Source organism: Oryza sativa, chromosome 10, assembly GCF_034140825.1.
Source record: "Oryza sativa Japonica Group chromosome 10, ASM3414082v1".
In the NCBI taxonomy this organism is placed as follows: Eukaryota; Viridiplantae; Streptophyta; class Magnoliopsida; order Poales; family Poaceae; genus Oryza; species Oryza sativa.
In genome coordinates, this window is record NC_089044.1 from 22,098,856 (window position 1) to 22,114,593 (window position 15,738).

Below are 15,738 nucleotides of genomic sequence, written 5' to 3' on the forward strand. Positions count from 1 at the left end.
TTTACATGTGGTATATGGTTACACTTTGACGTATCTTAACTTACGTAGTTTTGACTAAGTTATCCATACGTTTGATTTATTGTCACATTTATGACAATATTTTCTTTTCAACGTCTTAAATCCGCACCTCATTGTCTAAAAAAAAGATTGTAGTTTGCTAGCAAAAGTGTGGTATCAAATTTGACTATCTAACTTTAGGCAATCTTAAAAAGAAAAGCTATGGCATCTCTAGGCAATGTTAGTATTGGAACCCGTACGCAACTAAATAAATAAATATTATTGATCAAAGTTCGAGAAAAAAATCAATTGTGTCATATATGAAAAAAAAATAGAGGTTATATGTGTCAAACATGTAAAATCACAGCACAATATAATGGCATATCGCGTAATAAATAAATAAATAATCCCCTAAAAGAGATGATGAAGAAAAGAAGGCCACTCCAACTAGAGCTAAATTTACAACCTCGCAAATACTTCATCCGTTTCATATTATAAGACTTTTTAGCATTACCCACATATATATGCCTAGATTCATTAACATATATATGAATGTGGATAATATTAGAAAGTCTTATAACCTGGAACGGAGGTAGTACGTATCAAAAGTATAGTAGATCGTGTGCTGTAAAATATAAACAAATCCAATCCAAACTAAACGATCACTTTGGTCGGACACGGAAACATGCATGCATTTGGTTGCCTCACGAGATCTCGACGTCGCACGGCACGCTGTTGAAGGACCGCGCCGCCGACGGCGACAAGCCGATGTTCACCGGCGAGCAGGTCACATTGACTTGGTAGTACCTGGAGGCGACGCCGCCGACTATGAACCGGACGCCCGTGGTCACCTCAACGTCCACGCTCAGCTCGCCGGCGGCGAGGTCGTGCTCCAGCTCCCAGGCGACCAGGTCCGTGACCGGGACCGGGAACGGCGCCGAGCGCGCCACGGCGCGCACCGGCAGCGTCGTCTCGTTGCGGTGGGGCTGGTGGAACCCCGGCACGACGTAGCCGGCGGCGAGCTCCAGCTCGGAGCCGCCGTAGAGCACGCGGAGCGCGACGCTGTCTTCGTAGCGCATGGAGACGCGGCGGTTGGGGTTGTCGATGGCGAGGGCGAGGTAGAAGGTGGCGTTGACGGTGGGGCCGCTGCAGCCCGGGCGGCGGTCGCGCGGCGTGACGTTGAGGTAGAAGGTGGCGTTGACGGTGGGGGCGCTGCAGCCCGGGCCGCGGTCGCGCGGCGTGACGTTGAGGTGGCGCACGGCGGCGCTGGTGACGGTGTACTCGATGGGCTTGGGGCGGACGACGAGCCAGAACACGAGCGCGACGAGGCCGGCGACGACGATGGCGGCGAGTATCGCGGCGACGATGCACCGGACCACGGCCGCCCGGGTGGCGTGCCCCCCCTCCGCGATCCCTCGCCTCCTCGTCGGCATTGTGCTGTGGCGAACTGGCGATCGATGCTATGACGGCTACTACTGCATGCTCTGCTTTGTAGAGACTACTACTCTACTAGAGAGGCCGCGTCGTTGGCTTCTTTTTTTTTTGGCGGGAAAAGTCGTGCTCTTCTTTTGCTTTCGGTTTGTGCTTTGATTCTGGCGGGAGGGATTCGACTTCGCTCTCCGCACTGAAGGAATATGTTTGAGAAGCTTTCGTGTGCTAGACTGCTCTCGTGCACGCTGGCTGGACTGTGCATCGCATCGATCACATTGTTCAGAAAATACACTGTTTAATTAATGGGCTTATGCCAACCTAGATTATTCTATATTTTAAAGAGTAAATTTCAAAAGGAAAATATTATACACACGACCAACACGTCCGATTAATTATAGGATGACCGTAATGTGTGTGTGATGTCAATGACTATATATACAGGACCAAGTCATACTGCCATCTCACGCTTCACATATTGCGTCATTCTGTCGTTTTAGTCTTACATCGGTCGAACAAATGCGTATATGGTTTATTTAAAAAATCTACGATTATTTTATCAAAACTATCAATTTTGCTACAATTTTAACTAATATTTTAACTAATTGCAATAATAATATACGATTTGATAAAAAGCTACAACTTTATATATTTGATAAGTCTGGGTTCATCTATCATTATTTGTGTTTCTACATTGGCCGCTACAGTCAATTAAGGGTTCTTTGAAATACAGTAATTTATAGGATTTTCACATGAACTAGTTTATTTCTTCCAAAATTTCTAGGAATCCTCCGTTCCAAATGAGGAACAGAAGATAGTTTCTCACCCACTTCACCACCACTTACCAATAAAAATTACCACGTTTATTTAAGTTGAGACTGTCAAATTTTTTACTACACCATAGCAAATCTAAGGAAATCTTGTTGTACTTTTTTTGAGGAGTAAAGTGCATTGGCAGTCCTTAAATTTATAGGGCTGTGTCATATAGGTCCCTAAACTCTCAAAATGCATATCTAGGTCCTAGAACTTGTCAAAGCGTATCATCTATGTCCCAAATCGGCATATCCCCTCTAGAATCCTAAGTGGTACTGATGTGGTATACCACATGGATATGACGTGTCATTTTCTTTTTTCTTCTTCTTTTCTTTTTCTTTTTCTTTTTCATTTTCTTCTCATTCTTCTTTTTTTCCTTTCTTCTGCTCGGGTCACAGAGAAAGAAGAAGAAAGGGAAAAAAAGAGAAGAAAAAAGAAAAAGGAAAAAAGTTAAATGGGTCCCATTTGTCAATCAACATTATGCCACGTCATGTCCATGTGGCATGCCACACCAGCGCCACGTAGGATTCTGAAGGGGTTGTGGCGATTTGAGACCTAGATGACACACTATGACAAGTTCTAGGATTTGGATATGCATTTTGAGAGTTTAGGGATCTAGATGACACACCTCTACAAGTTTAAGGATCGCCTGTACACTTTACTCTTGAAGAGTTATTGATGTATGAGACCCAATTTCTATTATCCTTTAAGGCACTAGTGGTGGCGGCGGTGAATTTGCCACTACCAAAACCCACCACTTCTTTCATAGTTTTTATAAATTAGCTTATGATATTCATTAATTTTATGGAATACTCTAATATTTGTTTCAAATAAGTGAATACCATATATTTAAATAAGCAAACAAGTGATGCTAACATATCTGATAAAAAATATATTTTGTGTATGATATATTATAATATATTTTCTTTTACCCATAGTGAATTATGGGTATTTTGCTAGTATTGGGAAAAAAATCTTGTTACAACTGCAGCTACAAACGAACAACTATCAAGTTTATCAAACTTATCTAATCGTGCACGTGATAAATTGTAACTAGCAACCAAACATCCCCTATGGAACATCCTTTACAACATGCGTGCATACTGTCACTGGTGGAGAAGTGCTTTTTAATCCCGGTTCGTAACCCCCCTGTAGTCCCGGTTTTCCAACCGGGACTACGAATCCGGGACTAAAGATCACTATCTTTAGTCCCGGTTCAAATAACCGGGACTAAAAATCGATCTACTAAATATGGGGCAACACCAACCGGGACTAAAGATATTTTTTCTTTTTTTTTTCTGTTTTTAATATTGAATATTGATTTCACACCATCCCCTCCCATATCCAAATCATCACATATCACAGAACATCTCCAAATCCTCAAATCCTCAAACAAATCATCTCCAAACACATCACAAACTCTTAAAAAAATTACATCACAGGGTTCTAAAAAATTCATCACAGATTCACATCTCACACAAAAATGCATCACATATTCACATCTCAAAAAAAAAAGAAAAAAAATCCGGCCGGCGGCCACTGCCGCCTCCCCTCCGCGCTGGCCGGCCGGCGCCGCGCTGCCGCCCCCGCCGCCGCGCAGGCCGCCTCCGCGCGTCCCCCGGCGCCGCCGCGCAGCCCCCCGCGCCGGCGCGCCGGCCCGCCCGCCGCCGCCGCCGCGCAGGCCGCCTCCGTGCCGGCCACCCGCCGCTGCCGCCGCGGCGCCGCACGCTTCTGCACTGTGGGTGAAGGAAAAAAGGAAGGAGAGGTGGGGAGTTAGAGATAAGAAGTTAGAGAGGAAAAAAAAGAGATAGAGGGAGGAGTTTGTTGTGTGGACGGGAAAAGAGGATCGGTACTATGGATTATATAGTGTGTTTTGATTTTTATTCCCGGTTAGTATCACCAACCGGGACTAAAAATAGGTTTTTAGTCCCGGTTGGTGTTATTAAACCGGGACTAAAGATCCTAGGGCCCTGACACGGCCTGACATGGAATCAACCGGGACTAAAAATGAACTTACCAACCGGGACTAAAGATGATTTTTAGTCCCGGTTGGTAACAACAACCGGGACTAAAGATCTTCCTCTTATTAACCGGGACTAAAAATCATTTTTAGTCCCGGTTTTTAATGGAACCGGGACTATTATGGATTTGGGTCGACCGACCAAAGATAGTTTGTGTATCCTTCAATTGATGAATGATGGATACCATACATGTGAGAACATACTAGTTTCCTCTTAAAAAATAGGAAGAGTATCCTTCATATATAGAAAGAGACATGTTTCCAATGCTATTTATTTTTCTTTCACTGCTATATTGTACTTTTGTAATAGAAAAAAATGCATTATTATACAGTGCTTGTAAAGTGACCAGAAGACAGAAAGAGAAAACTTGAAAATGACACATGCACACACACTAGCTAGCTCAAACAAGATAATGTTTCTAGCACTTAATCAACTCCTATCTAGCTAGCAATAGAATAGACTACAGTGCATTATATATCGGTGTGCAGAAAGTGGAAGCTATAGCTTACTAGCTACTTTTACACTGGTTTCTCAAGTGGGGCAAAACAGAATCGCCCAAAAGATAGGATACATGCATGGTGCACACACTCATACTAATATACCGTACATAAGCTAGCTTTGCAGCATGCATGGGAAAGCTAGCACTCTCCTTGCCATATCATTTTTTGTTTGTTTCACATCACTGCTCTCTTTGCCATCTATCTACATCAGCGCATATACAGTTCTACACATGTAATTGGTTGCTAAGGTTTTTCACCTAATTTTTGCACCATATACGTCAACGCGTGCTGTTCTTTTCGGCCTTGAATCTTGTTTTATTAGGCTTTTTGGGGGCCTGGGGTAAATCCCTCCTTTATACATATACACACAAAACATTTTTCCCTGGAAAGTGCTAAGGATAATACGGATTTGCACACCCAAGCTTTTATGTTGGAAATTGGAAGGCTAGTTATCACCTACTTCTTTCGTTTCAAAATACAACAGTTACTTCTTTGTATACTCTCTCGATCATTTCGATAAATCACGATCATCTCATTTATTTTTTTACATAGTTCTCCTTATTCCAAACACTTTCTTAGTCCCAATATAAAAACATAAAGATAACTATATTATGGGACAAGGACTATTATACATGCTTGCACAAGTTTAACCATTTTTCGTAGATCGACACATGACATCTATAAGAGTTGGGCATAAATAATGGTTAGCCGTCAAGAAAATAAAATTTTCCTTGCTCTTTAGACTTGGCGGGTATTACTCGGTTGGCTGACAAAATATATTACTTGATGGCTTTGATGCTATATCCTTGGTGGTTTGTGCCCATAAAAAAATCATGGATTATTTTGTAGATCTTGAAACAAGCTCTCTACAACAATGTTTTAAAAGTTGGTGCTAGCTAGGCATCGGGTAGCCACACAATTAGGCATTAGATGATGCATTAGACGGCTAAACTGCCTTTGTTGATATTTCGTTGCTATTTTCGTGCTATATATATAGTTTAGTTGTTATTATATATGTGATATGGTTCTTAATATCTTAAATTTAACTTGTTGGTCTGGCCTAGGTGTCACCTAGCTAGTCGTCTAATTAGCGTCTAGCGTCTTTTTGAATCATGCTCTACAATTATAATCCTCTCATCGTATATGATGGAATTCTCATGTTCGGAACGAAGCCTTTGTGTTCATTTCCGAAGTGACTAGCTTGATGTGTGCCGACTTGTATAAAATATCTCCAACCTTAGGGATGACCAAGCATGCATTATATTTCTTAGCCGAGATATGATTGGATCAGTATATATGATCAGCTCAATGAAAAGATTTGATCGATACTAGCATCCAGATTTTCAAGAGCAAATTGACATCCATTAGCGGTGCCTACCTCAAGTAACAACGCGAAACCACTACGATCAATCTATATCTATCAACTATAATAGCACGTACATTGGTTGTGATCATAGTAATACCCGCCAAGAAAAGAATTAAATTTAAAAATATACTGTTTATTTTTTCTCAGAAATATCCGGGATACATTTTTTTTTCACAAATATACTGCCGTCGCTGTATGGGAGTGTAAAATTGACCCGATATCACTGAACCGTTAAGAAAAACGACGACGTGTTGCGGTTCGAGCAGTCTCAGGCCTTGTTCGGTTACACAAGGATTCGATCTGGGCTAGGAATGACAAGTATAGTAAGAAATTTATGATAGATACAACGAGAAGAGACTGGGATTTATTCCAGGCCAGGAACCAATTTATTCATGATAGGGAGAATAAGAGACCGGGAATCAATCCACTAGTCAAGAAGTGTGGAACTAATCCGGATGTTTTGTTATACCTAATACGATTAAATTGATTCCTAACCTGGAATAAATCTCGGTCTCTTGTTGTACCTATTATAAATTTCTTGTTATACATATCATTTCTGACCCAGAACGAATCCTTGTGTAACCGAACAAGACCTCAACAGGGTCAAACGATGACAGTGACACCCCTTTGGAAATGATTAATGATTGTAATTCGTTATCATGATTAGTGAATAATTGATTACTAATAATGCTAATTAAAGAAATAACAATAAATTAATTAATTGCTAATGATGCTAATTAATCTATTAATGATTAATCGCACTAGTTCGGATGTGAAGTCGCGGCCTTGCACCCTCGGTCCGCGAGACCGTGGTGAGTCTCACGATCTCGCGGCACCATCTAAGACATAGCTGATATACATATATCAAGTTAATTATTAGTACTAACCTCCTTTTGAAAATGTTATTGTTTTTCTATAACATTTGATCATTCATCTTATTAAAAATTTATAATATAAACATGTTAAATGATATTAATTTTTTTCTTAATCAGACCTTTGATCAAACGTTATAAAAAAATCAAACGGCGTCGTACATTTTAAAATAGAGGGAGTAATAGATATGAATAATATACAGTTTTAAGTTCATTTTCCACCAGACTTTATTTGAACCAACACACTTACCTGCTGGTCTTCCAGCAGTGTAAATTAACAATGACAATGCAAGTTGCCATCAAGAACTAACAGACTGTAAAACTGAAGTGGAAATTTTGCTTAAGCTATGCATACACGAACGAAACGGTGATCGACCAGAAGATCTTAGAAATTTAATTTCATTAAGTCAAAAGGCCGCGAGAAAGGAACGTGTAACCACAAGATCTCTTGGACAACTTATTTTTTACATAATAATATACTTATCACAAAGCAAAGCATCCTGCAAAATGAGCAAATTAATTAATTAATTTACAGGGCTGCAAAATGAGCAGATTAATTAATTAATTTACAGGGCTGTGACCTAATTTATCCTGCTCTTATATATACGTGTTGATCATGGAATGGTAGCTATGGTCTGAAGCTGTCCCAGCAGCGCACAGGTGTATTTTATAAAAAGAAATGGATAGAAATCCAGCGTCTAGATCTATATGTGGATATAAAACAGCTAAAGGTTGTAGCAAACACTTAGACTTAACCGAGGAATAACAAAAGAAAATAAGAGGCTCTTAGACCTTAGATCCAACGTCGCGCCTCATGATCTTCGGCACCGGCAACAAGCCTGACGTTGTTTTGCGCGCGCCGTTACCGTCTTGCTTACTACGCGAGGTCACCGGATCTGGCCATAAGCAATAGTAGAAAAAGTATTTTTTTTCAGGCGACCAAAAGTGATTTTTTTACGCGGGGGTTGGACCGTCTGCAGTCCAACGATTTTCGCAGTCGGGATAATGGCCCGCCTACGAAAATCCATTGAACGAAAAAAAAAAAACGCGGCCGCGCCTTGCCGCCGCCGCCGCCCTCCCCCGACCGGATCTGGGAGGGGAGGGGAGGGGAGCCGCGCCGGGCGTCGCCGTCGCCGCTGCCCCGCGCCGTCGTCGTCGTCACCGCCGCTGCCTCGCGCCGTAGTCACCGTCGCGCCCTCGCTAGCCTCTCCCCTCCCTCCTCCGGCCAGATCTGGGAGGGATGGAGGAGGGGAGCCGCCGCCGCTGCCCTGCGCCGTCGTTGCCGCCGCCGCCCCGCGCCGTAGTTGCCGCCGCTGCCCCCGCCGGCCTCCCCCCTCCCTCCTCCGGCCAGATCTGGAGGAAGGGGGGAGGGGAGCTGCCGCCGTGGCCCCGCACGTCGTCGTCGCCGCCGCCGCCCCGCGCCATAGTCACCGCTGCCCCGCGCCGTAGTCGCCGCCACTGCCCCCGCTGGCCTCCCCCCTCCCTCCTCTGGATAGATCTAGGAGGGAGGGGGAGAGGGGAGCCGCCACCGCCCTGCGCCGTCGTCGCCGCCGCCGCCCCGTGCCGTAGTCGCCGCCGTTGCCCCCGCCGGCCTCCCCCGTCCCTCCTCTGGCTAGATCTGGGAGGGAGGGGGGAGGGGAGCCGCCGCCAGCCGCTGGCCGTCCCGTGCACGTCTGCCCCTTCCGCCGGCGGTCGGGGAGGTGAAGGGGAGGGGAGAGGAGAGGTGAGTGAGGGGAGAAATGACACTTAGAAAAATATCAGCCGATGTGTCACTGTATATATACCACGCTAATTTTCACAGGCACATCTCATGTGGTCCGCCTGCGAAAATCATTTTTGCAGGCACGGCTTAAGTGGTCCGTTTGCGAAAATAGACAGTGAACTTCACCCTAATTTATATTTTTGTAGGTGGCTATTTGATTCTAAGGATCATATCCACTTGTGAAAATTAATACCCAACATCGGCGAAAATGCTTTTTCTAGTCGTGAAGGCTAGATCCATCGATCCAACCAGGTCGCCGCTACGAAAGCATATAGGTGTATGGCTTTCATGTTTAATCGAACAGGAAGCTAGCTAGCTAATTAATCATGCTTTATGACATATCCCTAGTAATTAAAATGTAATAAGCATTTGCCACCTTTTGATCAGATGATCATCACTTGTTCATCCTAATGGCCTCATGGCGGTGCACGCTTAAGCTAGCAACGGCTTTTTTCTCCATGCATTCTACTTTAATTTTATCATATTTAAGAAAGTATTAGGAGGTATATTTTTTTATGTAAACCTTGGTTACTACCCCATCCGTTTCAGATTAGAAGTCGTTTTGACTTTAGTCAAAGTTAAGCTGTTTTAAATTTGACCAAATTTATAAAAAAAATAGTTATATTTTATCTTAAGACAAATATATTATGAAAATATATTTAATTATAGATTTAATAAACTTAATTTGGTGTTGTAAATATTATTATATTTGTCTACAAAATTAGTCAAACTTATAGTTTGACTTTGACAAGAGTCAAATCGACTTATAATTAAAATGAACGGAGCAAATAGCTTGAGGTATTTTCTTAAGCCATAAATTTATCTTCTTCTCCTTATTTAAATACATATAGTCGGGTAAATAAATCCCTCTAAAACTTGTCTGACGACGTTGATATGCTCTCCTATATAAAGTAAAATAAAGGACAATTTGCTTAGCAAGTTGGTTAATACTTTTAACTAATTAATTTATACGGCAGTATTGTTTATTATTTAGATAAGGCTTAACCTGAAATTAGCACTCGCAACGGGTAAGAGAGAGATCACTGCGTGCATGTGCTCCGCCATTTTTCGTACAGTACATTCTCTTCGCAGACACGAACCGGACAGGAACATTTGATGACACTGACACGTTGACCCATGGACCCATATCGATGCTTAGCTCCAGTCGTGGCTAAGGATGAATCCTGCACGTACACGTGTCCACCCTACATAGATGATGTGTTACACATGCATCTGTGTAGATGTGTAGTACGGAATAGTAGCTAGTAGTATCACATAAATGTTACGGAATTGCTGCTGCACATGAATGTACTCCCTTATTCCCAAGACGATTTCCTTTAAAAGGAGTATGGAGTAGCAGTAGTAGTCAAACAGCATACTATTATGTTGTTTTGTAGTTTACTTAATACAGTATTAGATAATAATTAACATTATCACTAATTAATGTCATCATTATAACAATTAGGTAAAAAACTAACTACTCGCACCATACAGGCGAAGTTTATATAGATATAGCAGAAAAAAATTATAAGATTACAATCTACTCCCTTCGTACCAAAAAAGACAAACGTTGGTTTTCGTGTCTAACATTTAACCGTCCGTCTTATTTAAAAAAATTATGAAAAAAATTAAAAAGATAAGTCACGCATAAAATATTAATCATGTTTTATCATCTAACAACAATAAAAATACGAATTATAAAAAAATTTCATATAAGACGGACAGTTAAAATTGGACACGAAAACTTAGGGTTTGCCTTTTTTTTATGGAGGGAGTAGAAGTTTATATAGATATAGTAGAAAAAGTTACAAGATTACCATCTGGAAGATAAAAAGGAAAAAATTAGCAAAAGAATGGCATGTAAATTAAGTGCTTAGATGTACGTGCCCTTGCCTCTGGATCGTAATCATCTGCCTACCTAGCTGGACACTGACATCAGCTGCAACTGATGCCAGCTGTTCGTCCTGGCTGGGAGTACTTAAGCCCACGGGGAGTCGCCTCTCTTCCTCACTCTCATCGCCACCACCACCTCCCACTCCAAGACGCTAGCTGCATTGTAGTGAGAGAGAGAGGCGGCCATGGCGCTGGCGTCGCTGCCGAAGGTGGTGATGGGGTCGGTGGCGTTCGGTGTGTTCTGGATGCTGGCGGTGTTCCCGTCGGTGCCGTTCCTGCCGATCGGGCGGACGGCGGGGGCGCTGCTGGGCGCGGTGCTGATGATCGTGTTCCACGTGATCAGCGCCGACGACGCCTACGCCTCCATCGACCTCCCCATCCTGGGCCTCCTCTTCGCCACCATGGTCGTCGGCGGCTACCTCAAGAACGCCGGCATGTTCAGGCACCTGGGCCGGCTGCTGGCGTGGCGGAGCCAGGGCGGGCGCGACCTCATGTGCCGCGTCTGCGTCGTCACCGCGCTCGCCAGCGCGCTCTTCACCAACGACACCTGCTGCGTCGTCCTCACCGAGTTCGTGCTCGAGCTCGCCGCCGAGCGCAACCTCCCGGCGAAGCCGTTCCTGCTCGCGCTCGCCACCAGCGCCAACATCGGCTCCAGCGCGACGCCCATCGGCAACCCGCAGAACCTGGTCATCGCCTTCAACAGCAAGATCTCCTTTATTTCCTTCCTCCTCGGCATCCTCCCCGCCATGCTCGCCGGCATGGGGATCAACATGCTCATGCTGCTCTGCATGTACTGGAAGGAGCTCGACGGCGGCGCCTGCAGCCCCGACGAGGTCGCCGCCGGCAAGCAGATGGAGGCCATCGAGGAGGGCCGCCGCACGGCGCTCAACAACAACAAGAAAGACGACGGCGACGCCGCCACCCCCGCATCGCCGGAGGACGACGACGGCGGCGACGCCGAGTCGATGATGTCGGAGAACATCTCGACGAAGCACCGGTGGTTCATGCAGTGCTCGGAGCACCGGCGGAAGCTGTTCCTCAAGAGCTTCGCGTACGTGGTCACCGTCGGCATGCTCGTCGCCTACATGCTCGGCCTCAACATGTCGTGGACCGCCATCACGACCGCCATCGCCCTCGTCGTCGTCGACTTCCGCGACGCCGAGCCATGCCTCGACAAGGTAACCCATATCCGTCCAAATCACTATAACTCTAGGCCACACGAGCAAGTACACGTGGCGGCCATGCGGACAAGAAGCAATATGTGAACTGGGTGCCACGTGTGCGTGGATGTGAATGGATGATGCAGGTGTCGTACTCGCTGCTGGTGTTCTTCTCGGGGATGTTCGTGACGGTGAGCGGGTTCAACAAGACGGGGCTACCCGGGGCCATCTGGAACGTGATGGCGCCCTACTCAAAGATCAACCACGTCACCGGCGTCACCGTCCTCTCCGTCATCATCCTCCTCCTCTCCAACCTCGCCTCCAACGTCCCCACCGGTACGTACTTACTCACAACCTTTCTCGCACCATGCTATTGCTAGTACCCAATGTGTCCCGACTCACCCAGCACTAACATTTGTACTGTACAGTACATCAGTTTCTTTTAATACATGATATCTGACTTTTTTTTATCGATGAATGGATCTTATTCAATTTCTTTTGTAAATATAAAAAGATTAAATCAGACAATAAATCAAGTCAAAATAAAATAAATGTAATTATATTTTTTAATAAGATGAATGATTATTAAAAGAAAAAAATTTTTTTTGTCTCTCATAATTAAAAAAGAACAACTCATTTTTTACATGTTATTTGAGTGGTAATTGTAAATTAATTTATATATGTGGGTGTAGTGTTGTTGATGGGGGATGAGGTGGCGGCGGCGGCGGCGACGATATCACCGGCGGCGGTGACGCGGTCGTGGCTGCTGCTGGCGTGGGTGAGCACGGTGGCGGGGAACCTGTCGCTGCTGGGGTCGGCGGCGAACCTGATCGTGTGCGAGCAGGCGAGGCGGGCGACGCGCAACGCCTACGACCTCACCTTCTGGAACCACGTCATCTTCGGACTCCCATCCACCCTCGTCGTCACCGCCATCGGCATCCCTCTCATCGGCAAGATCAACATCTAGTATTCATTAAATTAATTAATTAATATAATCCGGCTAGCTACTATCTACAACGATCAGAAGAAGGCAGAATGATCGAGCATGCAAGAATTCATGCAAATTACAAGGGATGTGATATGATCATATTAATCCAAGGAAGCTAGTATGATGATTAAGTTTGTGATCAAGCCGTACTATGTGCATGCCAATGCATGCATGTGTTCAAGTGTACACTATGCTTGGTCTCAAGTGGATCAATTATATTGGTGCCATGCTCTGGGATAATTAGTTAATTAGTACTTATGATAAGCTAGAGAGGAGGATGCATTATATTGGTGCATGGTAATAAGGCAAATGAACAGCAGAATGCATGTATATATGTACTGTATCCCTGTTGCCAGCTGGTCTCTGTTTGAATGAAGTTGATAGCAACAAAGCTAGCACTAGCGAATGAGCTAGTGACTCAAGTACGCATGCCGGATTACCTCATTGCTCCAAACTTGCAATCAGTTTTGAACTTTTAATAAAGTTAATTTGGCTTTGTGCACTTGTCAATTTGCTCCCTCTTTGTTTAACCGATCTTGCCTAGTGCGTACGTAGCTAGATTGCACATTTAAGTTAGCTAGGCATGTTGTTCTCTAACATTATTTTCTTTCAATGGTTACGAAAATGGGTTACATCTTCGGCCTCTGCCGACCGTACGTTTGTTAATTCATTCGCATATTACGTCTCCTAATTAATCTTAGTGAGATTAATGATGCATGCGTGCACTCAGTGGAGATAGATTGATCAGATTAAATCAGGGTCACACCAACGTAACAGCTCTCTACCTCCTATGCTGGCCACTTGTACGAATAAGAAAGATATATCAAAGATGGCGACTTATACTATCTAGCTAGAGTGTTGTGCATTGGTCCCCTCTTGATTCCACTCCCTATATATTTCTCCATGTAGTTATATATACACACTAGCTAGACAATTAGCATATGAAATTGAAAAGCAAATGTTATATGGAATTGAAAAGTAAATGTACTTACTGCTCTTTATAGTACAAAAGTACTCACCTTATATATTGAAATTAAAACAAAAGGTGGTGAAAAAAGGGGCATACTATTTTAATCCCTTAAGAGGATGTCCTCTTGTTTCTTATATGTCATCTAAATAGTTATGAAAAAAATTAAAAAATAGATTAATACATGATACATCACTCCACAAACATGCATGGAAGCTTAAATTTGATTTCTACAAGTAAAAAAAACAAAATAAATATAAATGTGAATATACGCATACTAGCAATAATTTAGTTTGTTCTTTTTTTACAACTTAATTGTAGCGGTCAAATTTAAATTTATATGTTTGTGGAGTGATATATTACATATTCCTCTGTTTTAAAATATAACAATCTAGTACTGAATTAGACACCACATAGAACTACGAATCTAGATAGAATCTGTTGTGTTATTTTTTTCAAAAAAAAAAAAGAAATATAACTATTTGGATGGTATAAGAAAACGAGGGCACATCTTCTCTGGAGAGTTTAGAATCTATTCCCTGGAAAAAGGAAAGGAAAGGGAGAAGAACACTCATTCGAGTAACAAACTAAGATGTATATGCAGTGAAGAATATTTATATGTTTGGGCAAAATATGTTAGGTTCTTGGCACATTGCGTGGCTGTGTGGCTTAGCTTTACTGTGTAATTACTCTTATGCTAAGTGAAAGAAATAAAAACATTACAAATATGTGTGTCCAACAAGTCGCTTGGCCACTCAGTACAGTTCAGAAAAACTTATCCTGCTGGTGCAGCCATGGCTGGTGCCTGGTGGTGTCCTAGTCGGATAGATAGATCAAGATGGTGGAATTTTGACAGCCGTACGGTACACTAACCATGACAAATTGACAATACTTGTCTGCTAGCTACTTTGATCAATGTAACCGCGTTGAAACGATAAAAAAGTTGGCATTTTTCTTATAACTGAAAAACAACTTTAATTTAGAAAAAAAAACTTGTCAAGATCATCATCTAGCTAGTGTGTTGGTCCAACATTCGTCCTGTTAGCAATGTACTTGTCAAACCATAGTATACACATCGCTGTTAATGTATATAATGATCTTCATGTAGTCAGGTAGTAATGATATATAGACTAGATATTTTGACCTTGTACGGTTGTAGTTTTGCTTAACCATGGCAGGGTATGTGTGAGGTGACATAAAGAAAGTGATAAATTGATAAGTCTCTGCTGTTGAAATGGAGGATTTAGGTAGGAATCTTAATCAATTAGAGGATTAATTGGAATTGCATCGGTTCCAGCTGGTAAGCTCGACCAGTCTGAAACTTAAATATTCCCTCCATTTTTCAAATAACTGACGCTGGACACTATTCATTTTAAAACATTAACCGTTCATCTTTTTTCCCAAAAATTGCAAATACTAAATACTAAGGGCTATTCATTTTGAAGAAAATTTCATCCATAGAAATAGAAAAAAAGGAGGAATAGAAATAGCTATAGACTCCAATCCTATGGGAAGCTAAACCTCACGAATTCTAAAAAAAAAAAAATTGCATTCGGATGTATCATAGGAAAATTGTAGGGAATCTGCTACTTGAAATAATGTAATCATTTTAGAGTAACTACTGGGGGCAATTTAAGCCTTTACAAAAAGCATGCATATACACAGGTATCTTAGTATAGAATGTGCAATGAGGACTACAAGCATATATGCCGGTGATAAGATCTTTCTTGTGTTCTTAAAAAAAGATCGTGCTTGCTTTAATCCATTTGTCCTTATTTTTCAGTCAAGTAGTATCTAACTTTTAACTCAATTTGTCAACCTTCTCAAAAGAAAGATATACATCTGAACTTGTGGCAACTCGGCCACAAAACAAATTAATAAATTGCTCGATTTTCCTTACACAAAAATAAGTGCATTGAGCTAATTTACCAATGATCTCAACAAAGAAAAAAAAATCTTCCTTTAAAACAA

General features: G+C 42.7%; 2 protein-coding genes across 2 annotated transcripts; one reads left to right on the forward strand and one right to left on the reverse strand.

Annotated features, from left to right (window-relative positions):
- Positions 1 to 371: 371 nt before the first annotated feature.
- LOC4349292 (uncharacterized protein At1g08160) lies at positions 372 to 1,516 on the reverse strand. The gene has a single exon (XM_015757964.3). It carries the CDS (start codon positions 1,428 to 1,430, stop codon positions 702 to 704), a length of 729 nt encoding a protein of 242 aa, XP_015613450.1. The 5' UTR covers positions 1,431 to 1,516; the 3' UTR covers positions 372 to 701.
- Positions 1,517 to 10,768: 9,252 nt separating this feature from the next.
- LOC4349293 (silicon efflux transporter LSI3-like) lies at positions 10,769 to 13,310 on the forward strand. The gene is made up of 3 exons (XM_015759498.3): positions 10,769 to 11,830; positions 11,959 to 12,148; positions 12,505 to 13,310. Exons 1-3 carry the CDS (start codon positions 10,838 to 10,840, stop codon positions 12,777 to 12,779), a joined length of 1,458 nt encoding a protein of 485 aa, XP_015614984.1. The 5' UTR covers positions 10,769 to 10,837; the 3' UTR covers positions 12,780 to 13,310.
- The last annotated feature ends 2,428 nt before the right edge of the window (positions 13,311 to 15,738 follow it).

Bases quoted from the DNA above. Each gene is read 5' to 3' on its own strand.
- LOC4349292 (XM_015757964.3), bottom strand. From the start codon at position 1,430: ATGCCGACGAGGAGGCGAGGGATCGCGGAGGGGGGGCACGCCACCCGG.
- LOC4349293 (XM_015759498.3), top strand. From the start codon at position 10,838: ATGGCGCTGGCGTCGCTGCCGAAGGTGGTGATGGGGTCGGTGGCGTTC. The intron at 11,831-11,958 runs GTAACCCATATC...TGGATGATGCAG, and splicing joins CCGAGCCATGCCTCGACAAG to GTGTCGTACTCGCTGCTGGT. The intron at 12,149-12,504 runs GTACGTACTTAC...ATGTGGGTGTAG, and splicing joins CGCCTCCAACGTCCCCACCG to TGTTGTTGATGGGGGATGAG.